The sequence below is a fragment of the Diachasma alloeum genome, unplaced genomic scaffold, assembly GCF_001412515.2.
Source record: "Diachasma alloeum isolate Michigan unplaced genomic scaffold, Dall2.0 Dall_scaffold_00900, whole genome shotgun sequence".
Lineage (NCBI taxonomy): Eukaryota > Metazoa > Arthropoda > Insecta > Hymenoptera > Braconidae > Diachasma > Diachasma alloeum.
The window spans coordinates 96,286-115,873 of NW_021681018.1; the positions used below are offsets into that span (position 1 = coordinate 96,286).

The following is a 19,588-nucleotide window of genomic DNA, read 5'->3' on the forward strand; positions in this document are numbered from 1 at the left end:
ATTTCTATACGATTTTTTCATATGTGCGGAAGCAAAAACGAATAATGTTGGAAGAAAATGTCCAGTGGTCTCTTCTTGTGGATTAAAAAATTCTTTGGAAAAAGAGTTCCTTGATAATTGCTCCTAAAATTACCCGTAACCGAAATAATTAGACACTTGGCATAATAGAAAAAAGTCAAAATGTAAATGTTTATTAATAATGAAAATATATCCCAGAAACGTATTGCATCAGGTGAAAGTATCAATGAACTTTCTTGATAAATGTGACAATTCTGCATAAAAAAAGATTTTGCGATCATTTCATATGAAATTAGTCCTTAAATCAGTCCTAATTGATATAACGATCACATAATGAGAGTTCAACTACGTCTTCGCTAACGTGCCAATTATTATTTCGTAAATGAGGGGTACTGGAAAAATAACACCAAGGGGTGTCATGTTGAGTAAAGAATTCTCTACAACGACAGCCCCTTGATAATACTCTAATCACTTGTGGTAGTTGAAAGAGGCCACAATTAACTGTAATCCTTTGCGAAGAATACAATTATCTATAGATGGTGTTAGTCCATAACACTATTTATAGAGAGTTTTGAAGTTGCTGCATAAGATCAATTGATACCAGAACCAATTCAACCAAAATACTCCAAAGAATCTGCCTCTCGGCAATGAGAAAAGTATGGATCGTTGATAATTTAAATTTTCAAAGGCATTGAAAAAATGGAAAATTACATTCAACTGAATTTTGAATATATTGAGGATTCAGTACAATTGTTGTCTGAATTTTCATAATTCCCAATTACTTTCGTTCTCGTATGGATTCTTTTTTTTTATTGTTATTTTACACCGACTCGATTGAGTATATTGCGATGATGATCAAGACTTTAAAAATTTTAAAAATAGATCTCACCATTCTACCCGACCAGGGTTTGAACGTATGGATCTGAAAATTGGATTTCTTTCAGATATCCTAGAAATATACTGATTGGTCAATAACAAGATAGGCCGACGTCCGCATGAAAAGGACCCAATTGATGATATAGGGTTATGAATACTCCGATATTATTGATAAAATTTCACCCATTTTGACCCAAAAATGACCTCGATAGTATGAAAAAATAATGTCGCAGAGAAAATAAAAAAATGATTAAACATTTGTTTAAATGGGAGTTGGGGGGATAAAAACGTTAATATCTCGCAAATTAGAATCGAAAGGGTCGTTCTTTGCAAGGGAACGCCCACAAATATGAAAATTACATGTAGATGAGTCGTTATTAGAAATCTTGAGGATACTTTTCTTACAGTTTAGGATGATCTAATTGTCATTGTCCATGCGCGTCAAGTTGAAATTGTGACTAATTATGCGATTCACTTAAAGAGGAATGATATCAGAATAAAACAAGTGGACAGTGCTATTTTTTTTATAAATGAGTATAATAATTGTTGCTAATAAATTAGTAATTTTCTTCCGAATGGGTTCTCTTCTTGTCAATTATTATTTTACTATTCTCTTCTTCTATTTTTTCATATCGTAGTACTATTATCAATTGAAATGTCATCAAAATTTCAGTTATTTCGTTCCCTCAAATAACTCTACATTCAGTTAAGGTTAATCAGTGTATAGCCGGTATTTAATCAGGGTTTATTCAGGATTTAGCCAGAGTTTAACCCACGTTCCGTCAGAAGTTGGTCGAGACCATGAACCAATATGAATAAGTATTCAACATAATAGACTGGCACCTGAATTTAATAGAGATAGCAATTTTTTTACATAAAAAGGTCATGACGGTATTGTGTAACTGGATAAACACTGTTGCTGTCTCACCGTTTTCAACTTGATTACGAAGCTATTGTACTTTTCAAGCCCTCATGTAATTACTACTAGCGAACGGGCGCTTCGCGCCCGTCTTTACATTGATTTATATTATGTTATTTTATTTTATTTTCTTTCCATTTCCGTCTTCACAATTAGATTAATTCAATTTTATTCATTCCTATTGTTATTATGTATATTTTTGTTCCTTAATTCACAAGTTACAACATTGAATGAAGAGAAATTCTCCGTAAATCACGTGAGAATACAAATCGACAAACAATTTTCGATAATCATACCTAAAATTTTTCATTTCTTTCTTTTTCTTTAAATTAATTAGTACCAATGATCTCAAAATGTGAACGAATATGAACATTTTACATCCCTTTGATCTCATTTCAATGGAACCGAAGAAGGAAATTGCAAAGATAGATCGATCATTATCAATCAGTATCAATAAAATGAAAAAATTGATTTTTCTGTCTTAATTTTATTGTCTAAGTTTTTCAACTTGCTGTTTTCTTCTTAAAAAATGAAGGGAGATTAACATTTTTTATTTCTGTCATCGTATTCCGTTTACAGAAACAGGAAATACGGAAAATGTAGAAAAGGAAAATCAGAAATAAATTTAAAAAATCGATTTTTCAACCTTGAAAATTTCAAAACGTTTTTTTTTTTTTCGTAATGAAGAAAAGCCAACGTATTTTATTTCTATTATTTAATTCTGACGGAAGAAAGTGAAAAGAGGAAGAGAAACGAGATCAACACAAAAACAGAATGTTTAATTTTTCAAAGTTTAGGGAAAATTTAAAAATTGACATATTTATTCCGATAATGAACCAATACCCAATAATTTCAATTCCTATCCTCACATTTTCATAGAATACATAAAAAAATAGCAAAGAATTCAAATCGGCGATGAAACATTTTATCGGATTATTATTAGGTAATTATTGATCGATTTTCTCTTTCAAACTGCATAAGCAATGTGCTGTAACTCAACAACAAATTGTGCGACCCCTATCATATTCCGATAGAATGAAGGGGTTATTGTTATCGATTTTTTGAGCTATGGTTAATCCTATTTTGATGATAATTTTTTGAATTTTTTGTTGAAAAATCTATTTTTGGAAAATATTAATTTTTTGAGTCTCGAGTTGACAGTCGACCAGGGCAAACGTGTTTTGTTGTCGTTCCGGCTCTGCCACGTCTGTCCCTGTTTCCAACTCACTATTTCTAAAAACCTGTCATTATTTGACTCAGCAATCATATAGATTATAGAACAGTTCGGATTTGTGATTAGCCCTCCGAATGTGTTTTTCTTATCGTCGTTTTTTTTTTTTTTTATATAAAGCTTTATAGTGTTTCAAATTATGACCCCTGTGAAACCCAATCTGTGTGACATTGCAAAAACCCTGTCAGAACTCAGGGAGGAAGTTAAAGACATGAATAAAAACCATACAGAAATGATGGCCGAAATGAGAACATTAAAAAAAGATCAGAAAACCATGGAAGTTAATCAAGCATCAACAAATAAACTCTCTAAGGCCAACGCTTCTAAACTGGCTAAACTCGAACGTGATAATCGCGCTTGCAATCTGATTCTGTATAAAGTGCCTGATGTCAGTGATAATAATACAAACACTCGTGAAACAGTGATTTCGATAATTCAAAATGTGGGGATCAATGCACCTGATGTGTGCATTGTGGCTGCCTTTCGACTTGGCAAGCCCGTACAGAACAGAAACAGACCAATTCTAGTGAAACTGATAGCCCCACGGTGGAAAAAAGAGTTTTTCAAGTGTGCACATAAACTGAGGGAACAAAATATTACCATAGACAATGATTTAAGTGTTGAAGAAAGCGCGAAACAAAACGTTATTGAAAATTCGTTTCGAGTTGAGGAAAAGTGGCACTGAAGCAAAGATAAAGGGCAATGAAATCTTGATCGACGAAAAACCAGTGAGTGATGAGGAGCTGGCCTCTCTACTTGAGAATTGTACAGACCCTGAAATTCAAAAATATTTACGAATGGCCTCAAAGCGATCAGATACTCTGGCTACCGAGATATCAACATTACTCAGCTCACCTTCGAACGCTGAATCGAGTGTATCGACCCCCAGCAAAAACACCACGGGAGGCAATAATAAGAAACAATCTCGAGGAGGTAAACTAAATTTCACGTCTAATACCTCTCTCACTCTACAGTCATCCCAAAGTCAGTCCAATCAAGGGATCCCTCGCACCCGCAGTATGATGAATTCCTCAAAATCGGGAGCTCCTCGGAAGTAGCAACGAAAAGAGTGGGAGAAGAACATTACTCCATCCTGCTCCCACAATCAGGGCCTTGGTAATCGACAAACGGATGTGCGAGAGGACAGTGATATCCGTATTATTGCCTGGAATATACATGGCTTCAATAACAACAACTGGGAAATACCACCACACATCCAAAAGTCAGATATACTGGGCTTCACCGAAACCTGGTTGAAAACACCGTTGAACCCCGCTCCTGCCTGGCTTGCTGACTATCATCTCATCTTCCACAACGCGAGAGAAACCAACAAGAAAGGTCATCCCCCAGGAGGTCTTCTTCTAGCTCTTCACAAAAACTACTATAAGTATCATATTTTGTACAATGAATTCGAAATTATTGCTGCCGAAATAATCAGTCCTAATCTCATCTTTAATGTCCTCTTATGCTATTTCTCCCATGAAAATAAAATTGAAACGTCCTTATCTTCCCTGAAAAATGTCTTAGAGCTGATACATTTGCGAAATCCTCTCTCTGCGACCTTTATTGTTGGCGATCTCAACTCTAAGGTCGGTAATTCTAATTGCCTGGAAAGTAGTTTGTTCATCGAAACTGACAACATCTCCCGAGAGCGTGATATGTTAGATAAGACACCGGATACAAGGGGAAGAAGTTTACTTGAATTTGCAATAAAGTCGAACCTAATCATACTAAATGGGAGATTTCCAGGGGATACGCCAGGTCAATTCACTTTTCATAGAAAAAATAAAAATCTTAAGGATAAAAAAGTTTTCAGTACGATTGATTATGGCTTATGTAATTGGTTCTATATTAATATTATCAAAAATTTTCAAGTTATGGATTTCCCAACACGCTCTGATCACTTCCCGATTAACTTCCCGATAACTTTAAATTCCTACATCTGCAATACCGAATCCCCCACTCCCTCTGTAAACAAATACATCTGGGTTGATTCCTTGAAAGATCGCTACATCGAGCAAATGCTTATTAATCAGGACATTCGTATATTAGAACCCAAAGACGTTGATGAGATGAATCGAATCCTTATACACTCTATAGAAAATGTAGCTACGAACAATGGATTGATTAAAAAGAGTCATCTTAACAACTTTAACTTCAAAAAACCCTGGGATGACGTTGAGTGCGCTCTGGCTAGGCGGGGGGTTCGTAAACACTTGAGAATATGTAAAAAATCAAATTTCACTAATTGTATCGAGATAGACGAATATGAACGAGCTAAGGAAGAATACGCCGACCTAATCAAATGCAAAGAACAAAAATTCGTTGAAGATATCACACTAGCGATTAGAAGTTCTCGAAATAATCAGCAATTTTGGCTTGCAGTGAACCGACTCAGGCCTAAAACCTACAAAAAAAATTGTATCACCCCTGAGGCATGGCAGAAATATTTTTTGGAACTGCTCCCTCTACGCAGTATAAGTAGCCCTTTATCTATTGGAATAGGAGTCCCCGAACTTGATCAACGCATCTCCTGTGAAGAAATCCTATTGAGCCTAAGCAATTGCAAAAAGGGAAAATCTCCGGGACCGGATGGAATAAGTAATGAATTCTTTAAATATCTACCAGATAACTGGATTCTATTTTTAGAAGATTTCTTCAATGAGATCCTTGATCAGGAAAGGGTACCCGAGGAGTGGACGATACTAAACGTTTCAATGATCCACAAAAAAGGCGACATTGATGACCCATCTAACTACAGATGTATATCACTGGTAAATTCCATTACAAAAATATTTACTCAAATCCTCCAGAACAGACTAATTAAGTGGGCCGAGAACAATTCTAAACTACCGGAGTTTCAGAATGGGTTCAGGAAAAAAAGGGGTTGTCTGGATAATATTTTCGTCCTCTCCGCCTTAGTTCAAATTCACCTGAGTCAGCCTGGTAGGAAAATTTTCGCACTATTTATTGATTTTCAAAGAGCATTCGATTCGGTAGCTCATGTTTTGCTATGGAAAAAGCTCAGAGTACTAGGCATAAGTACCAAGTTCATTAACATTTGTAAGAGTCTCTACGAGCGAGCTAAACTCTCAGTCCGTACCAGCACGGGACTTTCCCATCCTGTGGATATCACCGAAGGAGTGCTGCAAGGAGAAATCCTCAGCCCACTCCTCTTTTCCCTTTTCATAGCCGATTTTGAGCAGTATTTACGAGATAACAATGCCAGGGGCCTCTCGATTGATCATAGAAACGAAGTCATCTGCATTGCCTATGCAGATGACTTGGTTATTTTTGCGGAAAGTCCCCCAGACACGAAAATGAAAATAAAAATTGCATCCTCTTACTTTGAACGCAACCACTTAAAAATGAACATATCGAAATCGAAAATATTAATTATGCACAAGGGTAGAACCCCGAAAAACTTAAATTTCTTATGTGAGGGTGAGACCCTAGAGATTGTTGATGAATTTTGCTATCTAGGCTGTATATTTTACAAATCTGGCCTGTTTACCCCTCAATTAAATAAAGCCAAGGCATCCACACATGGTGCTATTAAATCCATCCTCAACATTCTGTATCGGTCTCTGACTCATGGACTACGAAGGAACACTTATTCAAAGCGCTTGCCGCAAGTGTTTTATTTTACGGCGTTGAAGTATGGGGCTTAAGACACCTTGACGACATAAGTAAACTACAATCCTTTTACTACAAAAAACTCCTGAATCTACCGAAGTATTGCCCCGACTATGCAGTGCGCTTCGAAATCGGCGCTATTTCAATTGAGTACGACGTAATTAAACGAAGTCTAGGTTGGCTATCCAAGATCATTTCAATGGACGCCAATAGACTACCTAAATTATGTCTGAATAAATTAATACATCTCTCTTCAAATCCAAAGATCAAAACGAAATAGAACTGGTGCTCCCAACTGGATGTTAAAATAAAACCGCATTTCCCCGCGGGGATAGTCAGCCTCTGTAGGGAGGGAATATTGCTGGACAACATTGCAAGTATCCTAGATCAGTATAAAACCCATCTGAGAGACCTCGATCGTCAGAGACTTGAAAATTCCTCTCTTCCTGTATTTCCGTATGTAGAATTGAAGCCACACAGACAGCCATATCTCGACCTAAATCTCCCCATAAAAATATTACAATCAACTGCGCAATGTCGTCTGCTAACACTACACTACCCGCGAATTATTATTGATAGGAAAATACTAAGATTTGAGGATGATGTGTACTGCCCGAACTGCTCTCAACCCACAAACAATGATTTATTCCACGTGATAACCAACTGTATTAAGTTCCACGAGAGCAGAACGAAGTTGTTATCGAAAATTAAGCAGCTCGACAATTCCGCCGATATGATCCGAAACTTGCTAAACGCAAGTAGTAAAGAGGATGTTATGGGGTTACATTTCTTTCTCTCCAAAATCAGTCAAATGTGGCACTGTTGACTTGTTGTTAAAATGTCCATGTTATGCCAGCAAGTGAATTTTTAATCTACCTGTTAACACATTCCAATTATATTAAATCAGTATTTTTATTCTGTACATGAAGGCATATTTTTATTCTGTACGTTTGTCATCGTCAAGAAAACATTGATATGGAGTGTATATTGTTAATTCGACTGTCAGACTCTTATCTCCGTTGTAAAAAGCTATGTAAGCTGAAACAATGAATAAATTGATTGAAGAAATATTAATTTTTTCAAATCTTGATCAAAAATAAAAATTTTATTGGTGTCAATTAATAGACCTTAGTAAAGTTTATATTCATGAAAAAATTCATGAAATTCGATCGATCCGTTTTGAGAAAATATCAAGAAAAAAACATGAAGAAAAAAGACCACATACATACACATATGCATGCTAACAGACACCATCTAAAAATCGCATATCTGAACTTCTTAGCGCACATTTAGTTACCCTAACTAAAAAAATTGGAAAGTTAAATTTGTGCGATTGCAAAGCTTCTATTCGGAAGCAAAAATATTGAGATAACCCTTTACCATTCTACATCTAATTCCAATTTCTCGTTCTCCTCCCTCCAGGACTGTTGAACGGCTACGACATCCTGATCGCCACAGCAGTCCAGGTCTCCGAGCTGATAAAGCCCCTGGAAGAGCGTCACCTGAATAAGTTCAACCTCACTTGGGAGTTCTTCAACAAAAAGCTCTACCAAAATTACATCTACTTCTACGAGCCAACAATCCGCGACATTCTCCCCTCAGTAGTCGGTCAGCTTCGCAAGCCCCGGAAGGGAAAGGGTTTCGAAGTCCTCCTGAAGCGCTACCTGGCTTTCGTGGATGAAATGATGGGGATAGCAGGTCTTTGGCCCGAAAAAGAACACCTGATCGACAAATATTCCGCTGAACAAGTGGCTGAAATAATGAGGAATCGAAAAATTGGTAAACGAGACTGGACTCTGTGTACAGTGAGTGAAATTGAGAAAGTGGACAAGTCTCGAACCCTGGACGTTCCAGGTGTAGGCCTGGAAGAGTTCCTGCGGGGTGCGCTATTTGACAAAGAGCTCGAAGTGATCGAGGATACGCTCGTAATTGACCTAGTCCGAAAGATCCTCGATGCTTGGGGTAAACAGGTCTACCAGATCATGGCTCAGGGTTATCTAGGGGTCTACACCCTCTTCCTGGATGACGAAGAGGATGACAGATTGAAAGGGCGTCCAATTGATGATCCAGGCTTCTACTTTGGCTACCAAGTAGCAGCGTGGTTAGTCCTCTCTCGACCCACCGACCATGCCACCCAAATCGAGACAGATTGTCCGACATGCAACGACTCCTCCTGGGTGTCCTATCTTGTCGTCAACGGACGCACAAAAACAGGAGCCTGTGCACACCCCACCCTCCAACCAAACGGCAAAATCTCCACTTCTCCCGAAGTGGAAGACCCACCTGAGAAGAGACCCAGTGAGGAGAAGCGAAGGGGCTGCATCTGCATCTACAGACACCTTGGAGAATGGCAGGGCTCATCCTGGAGGGGTCTCCTTCCCTTTCCTCCCTGTCTCTGCATGTTGTACATGAGGCACTTACCCGAGAGTGCGTGTCCCTGTTTGCGGGACAGCAGGGTGCGCAGTGGGAGGAAAAAGTCGAAATCCGAGAGTCCTTCGAGTCTGATTCCTCCAAAGGAAATTGTAGAAGTTGTCAAACCACCGAATACCGTCAAGTCTGCTTCTATTCAGACTCAGACGAGGCATTCGACGACGCAGACCCCATCGACACCTCATAACCATGGACACTCCGAGAGATGTCCCACCCATGGGCACTCTCATGCATCTCTCTCAGATAATTCTAAATCGTTACCCTCAACTCATCGGCCCCATAGTCACACGAACCATAATACTCATAGTAACCATTCTTGCCAGAAACAGACTGACGTGGAACACATAAAACGAGTCACATCGAGTGAGTTCAGCCAGACTGATGGCGACTGCTCGGATTCAGGAAGTAGTAACGAGGATTCCTGTTCTACTAGTAGCTCAATACCTAGGGATTCGAGTAGACATTGTGACTGTTGCTACTGTGAGGTGTTTGGTCATGGTATACCCTCGGTAGCGCCTGTCAGTCGTAATTACAATGAGATGAGGGAGAGACTGAGGCAGTTATTGACCAAGAAGAAGGCGAAGAAGTGTAAGGCTGGGTGTAGTCCTCCTATGAGTCCAGCTGAGTCTGTACCATCTTCCAATGCAACTTCTGATCATAATTCAATGTCGATACACTCGGGAGCGAGGTCAAATACACCTGTTTCGGTTGCTTCCACCAATTTACCTGAGCAAAGAGATCAGAGGGATCTCGATGCCCTATTGGAGTTTATTGAGGGTAGTCAACCTGGTAAAAACAAAAAGGATAATAAGCGAAGTGAGAAAAAGGCTAGACAGCGGCAGAAAAAACTGGAGGAAGTTATGAAATTGAAGAAACACGAGCAAGAACGACAGAAACTGATTGAACTCCAGAAGAAGACTCCTGAGGTAACGATAACAGTGGTGGATCCACAGAAACCCGTGACTCAGAAATTTTTGCATAACAGAGACCTACCAGAAATATCAATATTGCCAGCTGTGATGCCTCAGCCACAGAAACAACAACCTGCTAAAAAAAATAAACAGGAGAACTCTAAAACGAAACAACAACAAAATCCCATTCCCCAGACCGTTTCTACATCCTCTAATACTGCTAAATCGAAGCAGAATCCTAAAGGTAATAACGAAAATCCTCAGCAGACTAAAGGAAAGTCGAAAGGGAAGAAGAAAGCCCCACCCCCTCCCGAACCAGAGCCTGAGCCAGAGCCTGAGCCTGAGGTTCCCCTTACCAAGAAGGAAAGAAAGAAATTGCGAAGAGCAATGAGAGCCATGGAGGAGGAGAAAGCTAAGCAACAAGCTGCACAAGTCGAAACCCCGCAGATTGTCACCATCAAGAGAGTCATGGAGTCCAATGGGGCTGAGCCAACAGTGACGATAACCTTGAAGGGTCAAACTCCAGCTGAGGACAAGGTTTTGTTTACTTTGGTGAATGGCCAGACGAAGGAGCCGTGCAAAGTCGAGACTCAGGCTTCTGGAACGAAGAAGAAAAAGAAGAATAAACGGGGGGATAACAGCCTTAATAATACTAATCAGCAGAAGCAGCAGCAGCAAGGAAAAACCCAACAGAATCAACCGAATCAGAAATCTCAACCTGCTAAAAATGATCCGAAGAACTCTAAACAGCAGCCAGTAAACGAAAAATTAAAGAATAGTGGAAAACAGAGTGAGGAGAAAAAACAGCAACAACAGAACGTCGAAGTTTCGAACAAAAAGTCGAAGAAGAATAAGAATAATGTGGAGAATAAGCAACCGGTGGTTCAGCAGCTGAGTAGTACGAATACTCAACAGGTAAAGGGAAAGACTCAACAGCAGGAAAGCACAGGAAAGAAAAAGAACAAGTCTCAACCGTTGACCGAGAGTAAAACGGTAAATACTAGTCAGCAGAATGTGAAGACGGCTTCAGTCCCTTGTGGGAAGAAAAAGGGTCAGCAGCAGGAGAAGAACGCTCAAACTAATCAGAACACTCAGCAGGCAGCTTCAAAGGGGAAGAACAATAATTCAGGCAATAATAAGCAAACGGTTAAGGTGGATAATCAGAAGAATCAAGGGAAATGTAATCAAGCTACCTCGAAACCTCGGACAGATGGCAATAATCAAGGATTGACGTCATCGCTTGGAAGTCAGCTCAAGGACGCAAGTTCCAAGATTAATATTGAGAATCTCAAATTACCGCCTGGCATTACGATAACGAAAGTCGATGCACCAGCAAAGCCACTTCCCATTAAGTCGGCACCGTTGCAGAAGCCTGCACAGCAGAAGCAGGCAACGATTATTGCAGCTCCGATGACTGGGCTACAGTCGAACTACGGTGGGTCACAGTCTGGAGGCAATGTCATCGTTGTGGACACTGGCAAGCTGAAGCAGGAACTGCTACCCAAGGGCTCGGAAAAAGGTAACTTGTGAGGTTGAGAAGGACGTTTTTAATGATTTATTTAGTCTCAAATTGAATTTTTGAGGAACACCTTGAAATGTAGCCGAGGTAGAAAAATTTCGGTGGCATACCTCTTTGCAGAGGGAAATGAGAGTTACAAAAAATTTATTCCAAATATTTATGACATCTTCCTTGAATCCTGTTCTATCGAGTCAGTACTAATTTTGTTATTGTTGAATTTGGAATTTCTTTATGTCTGGGTAGTTTGTGGAAAATATTGGAAACTTTTGTGCCACCAAGTGATTTTATTAGATTCCGAATTATTATTTTTTATTAATGAAGATTAATGACCGTTGATGAGTTTCATTTCTTCAATATATTTTTCTTCGATTTAGAAGTGAAATGGAGATTAAGACTTGAAGTATATTTGCACATAATGTTGTAAATATCTTTACAAGGTGAACTGAATTTTTTAAGAAATCGTTTTCAAGTGAATTCTATGGTCTACGGAAAGTGCCTTGATATTTTTCGAAAATATGTGTTGAATCATGTCTTCAGTATTCGTTATTTCTATCACTTTATTATGAATTCTGAGTTTACTTGCATTGTAACATCTAAAATTGCGAAAATAGTATGGTGTAATATAGGGTAAACAGGTCAATTTCTGGAGGGGGGGAGGGGTAGTTTCTGGACGATTTCACCTTGCATTAAATATTTCATAAATAAAATGAAAATTGTACTGGTTATTTCACTTTTCAATAATACTACTCGTATTTAATCATGTGATCAATTATTTTTTCTATTGATCGATATTTAATAAGCAAAAAAAATATGGTCCAGTCGTCCAGAAATTAGGGGCTTGCGGCTGCATTCAACTATTTCTTAATTTAATTATTCTTTATTTTGTTATTTTCACTTCAAATAATTTTTTTCTGCTAATTAAAACATTCTTGAAAGTATGGAAGCCATCATATCCCCATTTAGGTGATTCTTTTAATGTAGATCCTACCACGAATCTTGAATTTCCCTTAACCGTTCAGCAATTGGCCTGTTTACCCTAGTTTACAGATATCAAACCTACAAAGTTAAGCCTAAACAGCTATGAAAAGCTAAGCATAATTGAGTGTGATCACTATGTGGATAGTTGATTAATCGACAAAAAAATGACAATGTCAGTTTATAGAGAAATTTTCAACTACGACGCAGAATTCTCGGAGCCCTGCCAAAACGTTGCGAAAGAAAAAATAATGTTTCCCGATTAAAAAAAGTCGCTAGAATCATTCAAGTTTGAAATACACCTAACAGCAAATGTTTATCTAGATGAAATTACATCATTGTCGCCGCACCAATCGCGGAATTTTTCCCATTGCTGTTGTTTTTTAAATTAGTGTCCAACAGTACAATTGTTACTACAACATTGGAACCATAACCATCGAAAATAACATTGTCCTTATTTATTAATGATTCCTTCTCTTCCACAGGATCCAATCAGCAGCCTCAACCCAACACGACGTCTGGTAAGAAGAAAAAGAAGAAGAACAACTCATCAAACGCTACCAATAACTCTCAAAAATCCTCGAATAAATCATCAAACGACTCCCAAACTGACCAGGCAAAGATCCTCCACAATCCAGCTACAAACATGGTCACAATTCGGAACCCAGCATTTGCTCCATCTCCGAAGATGGAGCCAACTCAACAGGCAGCAATAATAAAAGTATCGGAGAATGGAATGGTGACGATAAGAAGTCCAGCACTACAGCAAGCAATTAACGCGGGCTTAACACCACCACCAAAACCGGATTTTATCGTAAAAGGTGATTTGACAGGGGCCAGTGGTAATAGAACATCACTATTATCGCCACCAACAGCAAGCAAAAGTGCAAATGGTCTTATACCATCGAGTCTCGCTGAATTAAGAAGTCGTTTGACACCAGATTATACTGGTATTCAGGGTCTCGCTAACATTCAAATAAGCAAAGTAACAAATGGACAACCGATACCAGAGAATGGAATTAATTTGAAAGGTACCAGTGTTACATTGACTAAAGTTAAAACACCAGATCCAGTAAAATGTGAAGATATACAACAGAGTCAAGCAACTACTAGTGGAAAAGGAAAGAAGAAGAAGAAAAAGGGGAATGGTACGAGACAGTGCGGCGATGACTGGAATCTCGTTGGTGAGAAATAAATAATATAAATTAATAGATTTTTTATTCACTTTCCCTGGACTTGATCACTTGAGCTCTCTGTTATCAATTGATTAAATATTAAGAGAAATACTTGGAACTAGGATGTAGGTTTTCTAAAGTTTTAGATTTTTACCTGAACTTATTTTTATTTCATTTAATAGCCTCATTTTTCCGACATTTTTCTTCTCTCTCATTGTTTGTAGCAACATCTCTTCATCCAGTACTTAATTTAATTTACTTTACCTTACATTACTTGTAATTCACCTCTGTGACCTCAGAACCTATGGAGATATACTTGATATACTGTTTAACAGTGGCAGGGATACTTCTTTGTGATATTAGGTCTTAATAATGAATACTTAATAAATTGGTAATGTTTATTTTTTGAAACAACAACAGAACAACTATTTTTTATTCTTACTGATTATATTTCTTCCTGTACTGATTATATCTATATATATATTTTTTGTTTTGTGGAGTTCTTCAATATTACTCCCAATTTGAGTTGAACGTTGGTTGCTAAATTTTTAGATGAATGGAAACGGAAAGAATCACACATTCATTAATTAGTTTGGTTAGTTCTCTAGAGAAGTGGAGGGGGACATGATAAGGTGAGAGTTTTGTATGGATTATTTCCCGGATATTTGGAGGATTTACAGAAAGATGTATAATACATACCTTGGAATTGTCTACTAAACAATCTCTTGAGATTTTTCGCTCAACTGCACTAGATCACGTATGAAAAAATTCAATTGAAAACCTAACGCATTGGTTGAATTCTATTGCCATTGAACTTTCACTGAACAAATTAGGATATTATAGTAAATTCTATTGGTTTTCTGCGAATTTGCATTGAAAAATAATGCAATCTTCCCATGCCTTCTTTTAATAGACATATTTGATACTACAGTCAGTAGATGTTAATTTCTATATACAACTTATCTGATTAAGATTTTTCCTGTTAAAATTTTTGAGCCTGATTTTCACAATTTTTCGTCTTGGATTATTTAGTTATAAATAAAAAAAATACAGCGGGAAAAGCTCGGAGAATTCATGCACAAGAATTTCGCTGAAAATTAATAGAATTCCAATAAAAATTAATTAAGGTGACCGAACGAAAGGGCCATTTTTTTGTAATCCCTTTTTATACATCATCCGAAAACATTTTCTAAGTAATCTACAAATTCTTGAAAAAGTCTAGAGATTCACGACAATTAATCGAGAGATGTTCTGACACTGTTCTTTAAATCTTATCGTTCCAAGTATATTCGTAACTACATTTCGGATCAATCTCCTTTTACCACTTCACTATTGAATGGAAAGAAAAATAGAATTTCCGTCCCGGCGGGCGCAAAGTTACATTTCCCTCCCGCTTCGCGGGAGGGAACTCTGACTTTGCGCCTACGCCGAGACGGAAAATCGCGTTCTAACCACGGGAAGTAAAATAAAGGACCCTCAGCTGCCAGTGCAATTCCCAGCCGAGCCGAAGGCGAGGTTGGTAAGCACGCGGCTGAGGGTCCTTTATTTTACTTCCCGTGGTTAGAAATATACTATATCATGCTGATGAGTATTTTTAGGAGAGAATTTCGAGAAAGTCTTTCCATGGAAGATCTTCTCATCATCAAGAAACATACTTTGACGTTCTCTCTCAAACCCACTCATAGTCCAGATAATTACACAAGTCGCAACTGAAATTAATTATTCAAGACAATAAGAACTCGGCGAACAAACCACCTCTCCAACAACAAATCATATAAACCGAAAAAATAGAATTCATCATTCTTGAAAACAATCGATGAATATCCTCCCCTCAATCCGTAGTATTCAGAGCTCGTCTTTTCCAGAAAGCGTATTCACCCCAAAAGATATAGAGGACGGTGAAATGGACGACGCTGAGCGTGAATTGGAGGCATTCAAGCGTTTCTGTCTGCAGTCAGTGCCACCGCCACGCAAAGAGAAGGTCAATCTCAACTTAAAGGACATCGTACTCAAGAAAAAATCCTCATCATCAGCAGCGGCCGCTGTTATCGCTGCTAATTAAATTTTCATAATAATCCAAAAGAATAACGGAAAAATTAATGACAAACACTGAAATTGTACACTCACACTGCGTTGAAGAATACTGCCACTAATTGGTAGGTTGTCATTTATCATTTCTTTCTATTTGTACGAATGAAGATCGAGAAAAATTATGAAATCATTCGAATCTAACAATTTTTTTCTCTGTCATTCTTCTGTCGACGACGTGCAGCGTCTAATGATTATTCTATTTATATAAATACTTCGCTAAATGAGAAACACTAAATCAATTGAAAAAATAATGATGAATTTCACACGCATTATTGAGAGAGAAGAAGACAAACTCATCATGCCTGTTATCGCCGTTGACGTTTGCTAAAATAAATGAAATTAAGTTAATTTGTCCATTATCTGGACTGTGCCCTCATCCCCCTCCCCCTCCAAGTCGGTTGACCCCGCACGATGCATTTTATACAAGAAGCTTTAGGTCTAAACAATGTATGTATGTATGTATTGATAGGTAGAAAGAGTTAATTACTTCTGATATTGATGAATTAAATGAAAATCGTTGGGAATGTTATTGATCGTACTGCATTGTCTTCGAATGGAAACAGACGGGCTAATTTTTTAGAATGCTCACTTCGAACTGTTTCAGCTGTTCTCAGAGTAGGTGCTTGGAGATAGATATAATGAATAAATTCCCTGATTTCTTTGTTCTGTAACAAATTTTTTTCTCTTTTTTTCAATAAAAAAAAGACCGCAATTCTGGTGTTCATTATTTGATTACTTCTAGTTAGATGGATAAATTGATTGATCCAGTTAAGCGTTTTGAATAGATTTATTGCATGATTATTTGGTTAGTGATTTACAAGGGACCAAGATGATAACTGTTTGTGGACGGTTTTGAATGAATTTGTCCAAGGAAATTCATTTATACTCCAGAGTTTCCCTCAGCCATTGAATTCAATATACAGGGTGTCCCATAGCATGTGACCAAAGTAAATTGCAAATAACTTGGATACAGTAAAATGTAAATAATTGTTCTTTTTTTATTGTACAAGGAACATTCGGTAAATTACAATACAATTCCTTCCAAGTGTCCGCCATCACTTGTACTAGAAAACTCTATCCTGAGTTCGAAACTGGTATAGATGCACTGTATTGTATTTTTATCAACAGCTCGGATATATAGCATCTCTATTTGCGTCTTGCAACTCTCCCACCGTCGTCGGATGCTTCTCGTAGCACTTGTCCTTGAGAAAACCCCATAAGCAAAAATCGCAGCGATTTAAGTCCAGACTGTAAGACGGCCATTCCATGCCCCCATGGGCATATTTAGGGTAATTTAGCCCAACACACGAGTGCCGTAAACGGAAAAAAGTATTTCAAATACTCCAGCAGTCCTGTGCGGGGCGGCACCATCTTGCATGAAGTAGAAATTCTTGACTGATTTTGTCGTGCCCAAGGAATGAAGTTCTTCTTCAAGAACTCACAGTAAATGTCAGGACTGATTGTCGGACTCTCAATAAATTCAAAGAAAATACATTTTATTGTAATTGACGCCCATGCAGTGACTTTTTTCGAGTGTGAGGACTTGGTTTCAATAAAGTAAGGTGACTCAGTCCCCCAAAAGCGAAAATTTTGTTTATTTACTAAGCCACCTAAGTAGAAATATGCTTCGTCCGAGAGGATGATATTCTGTGCCTTCATTTCCTTGGATTCAAAAAAATTGTGAAGTTCTTGGCAAAATTGCACACGGCGAGCAATCGCCTCCTCACTTAAAAATTGATGTACAGAAGTTTTGTAGGGATGGAAGTTTAAAAACACTGTCAAGATGCGGTGAAATTTTTGAGACTTTCAAGGTTAGAGAAGCCTTTCGAATAGTATCATTTGGATACTTTTTGCAATGTTCTTTAGTTGCGCATGTGCAGACAACTTCATCCGTGGTTACAGTACGTGAAGGATATGGAGATGAGTTAGGTCTCACATAAATGAAGATGTGTTCACAATAAACAACTTATATTTATTCAGTCCAAACACTTATTATTAATTATTTAATACAAAAGAGATGAGACGCCACAGCTGTGGTGGACTCAAGGAGGATTGACTGAAGTAGGGGCTCAGTTCTGTAGGGGCAGGTGACCCCAAGTTGAAATAGTAAGTGCCCCATGGGAGGGTTGGCGCCACGGTCGATTTAGGTATGGAGATTTGGGTGTCTCACATAGATTATTTAGATTCTAGATAATTTATAATAAACTATATTTATTCAGTCAACGTCAATAATAATGATTTTAGTACAAAAGAATGCGAGAATGCCACAGCTGTGGTGGTTAACGTAAGTTGAGAGATAAGTAAGAATACTGTAGAGTTGACTCGTCACTCTGGTCTCGGGACGAGTATTTGCTTGCGCCGCTGGCGCTGGTGGCAGGCTCGGTCGGTAACTAGGGGAACTGATGAAGGCTAAGCCGCCGCAACCACTCCCCCCCAGTGACCTGCCTGGGTAGAGAAGGGAACGAGACTTTTTTTGAAGTTTTTGCTACTTTGGCGTATGTCCTTAAGGGTGGATCCATGTTTAGGGAACGATGTTCCTCAGGTACAGGGATCAATAGACTTGGTTCAGGTCCTCTCCGATGCTCAGAAGGCTCTTGTAGGGTTTGTTGCTGCAATGAGTGTTCTAGGGTTTGTTGCTGCTCCGAGGGTTGGTCTGAATCCGTCTTTGCCACGAAAGCAGGTTTGAGTCTGCCAACCGAGATTGCTTTGTCGTGCCCGTTGACCCTGACGACAAAAACTCTGTCATCGACTCGGTTGACGACTTCGTGTGGTCCGGTGTAGGGTGGGTCGAGGGTTTTTTTAACCGCGTCGACACGGATGAAAACGTGGCTGCAGCTGTATAGGTCCTTGAGGATGAAGAACCGTGCTTTAGTGTGATGGGCGGTTGTGGTGGGTCTTATTCGTCTCATGTGGTCTCGGAGTTTCTCGAGGAAGAAGTTTGGATCTGCGGGGAGGCTGTCAGAGACGAAAAATTCTCTAGGAATTCGTAGCTCTGTCCCATACAGAAGTTGCGCTGGAGAGGCTCTCAGGTCCTCCTTGAACGCAGTACGAAGTCCGAGCATGACTGATGGCAAGAGCTCTGGCCATGGTGTTGGGGCGTTGCACATGAGAGCAGCTTTTACTGTACGGTGCCAATGTTCAACCATCCCGTTGGACTGAGGGTGCTACGGCGTGGTGTGGATCTTTTCTGCTCCAACCATTTTTGCTAGGGCTGAGAATAGTCTGGACTCGAATTGTGAGCCTTGATCGGTCGTGATGCGCAGCGGGGTACCAAACTGGGCAACCCAATGAACCAAAAGGCGTCGGCGATGGTATCTGCCTCGATGTTGGTGAGAGGGACAGCAACAGGCCATCGAGTGAACCTGTCTATCATGGTGAGACAGGAGCGTAGGCCTTTCACTGGAGGTAGCTCAATGATGTCCAGGTGGACATGCTCGAATCGGTTGTCAGGGATGTTGATATGGGCAGGCTCGATGGGGTTGTGCCGTTGAATTTTGGATCTCTGGCAAGGGATGCACTCTCGACACCAACGTGTTGCATCACGTTTGATTCCGGGCCAGATGTACTTCTCTCTCAGATGGCGTGTTGTCACTCGGCTGCTGGGATGTGCGAGAGAGTGGATGACGTCGAACGCTTATCTTCGGAGGCTAGCGGGAATGTATGGGCGTACCCGGCCCGTAGAAGTGTCGCAGAAAATTGGGTGGTCCTCTACTACCAACCGTTGAAGCTTGTGGGATGAATTTTCAGAGTCGATCAGGGTCTGGAGCTCTTCTTCGGACTCCTGGGCAAGCTGGATGGCCTCAGAGC

At 39.1% G+C, this 19,588-nt stretch overlaps 1 protein-coding gene across 1 annotated transcript in view; it reads left to right on the forward strand.

Moving 5' to 3' along the window:
- The window catches only part of LOC107045253, a 24,995-nt gene extending 8,510 nt beyond the window's left edge, over positions 1-16,485 (forward strand). Inside the window, exons 5-7 of the mRNA XM_015267444.1 lie at positions 8,103-11,540; positions 13,001-13,699; positions 15,556-16,485. Of these exons, the coding sequence (XP_015122930.1) occupies positions 8,103-11,540; positions 13,001-13,699; positions 15,556-15,752 (4,334 nt within the window). The 3' untranslated portion in view covers positions 15,753-16,485. The remainder of the gene's footprint in view (positions 1-8,102; positions 11,541-13,000; positions 13,700-15,555) is intronic.
- Positions 16,486-19,588: the final 3,103 nt, after the last annotated feature.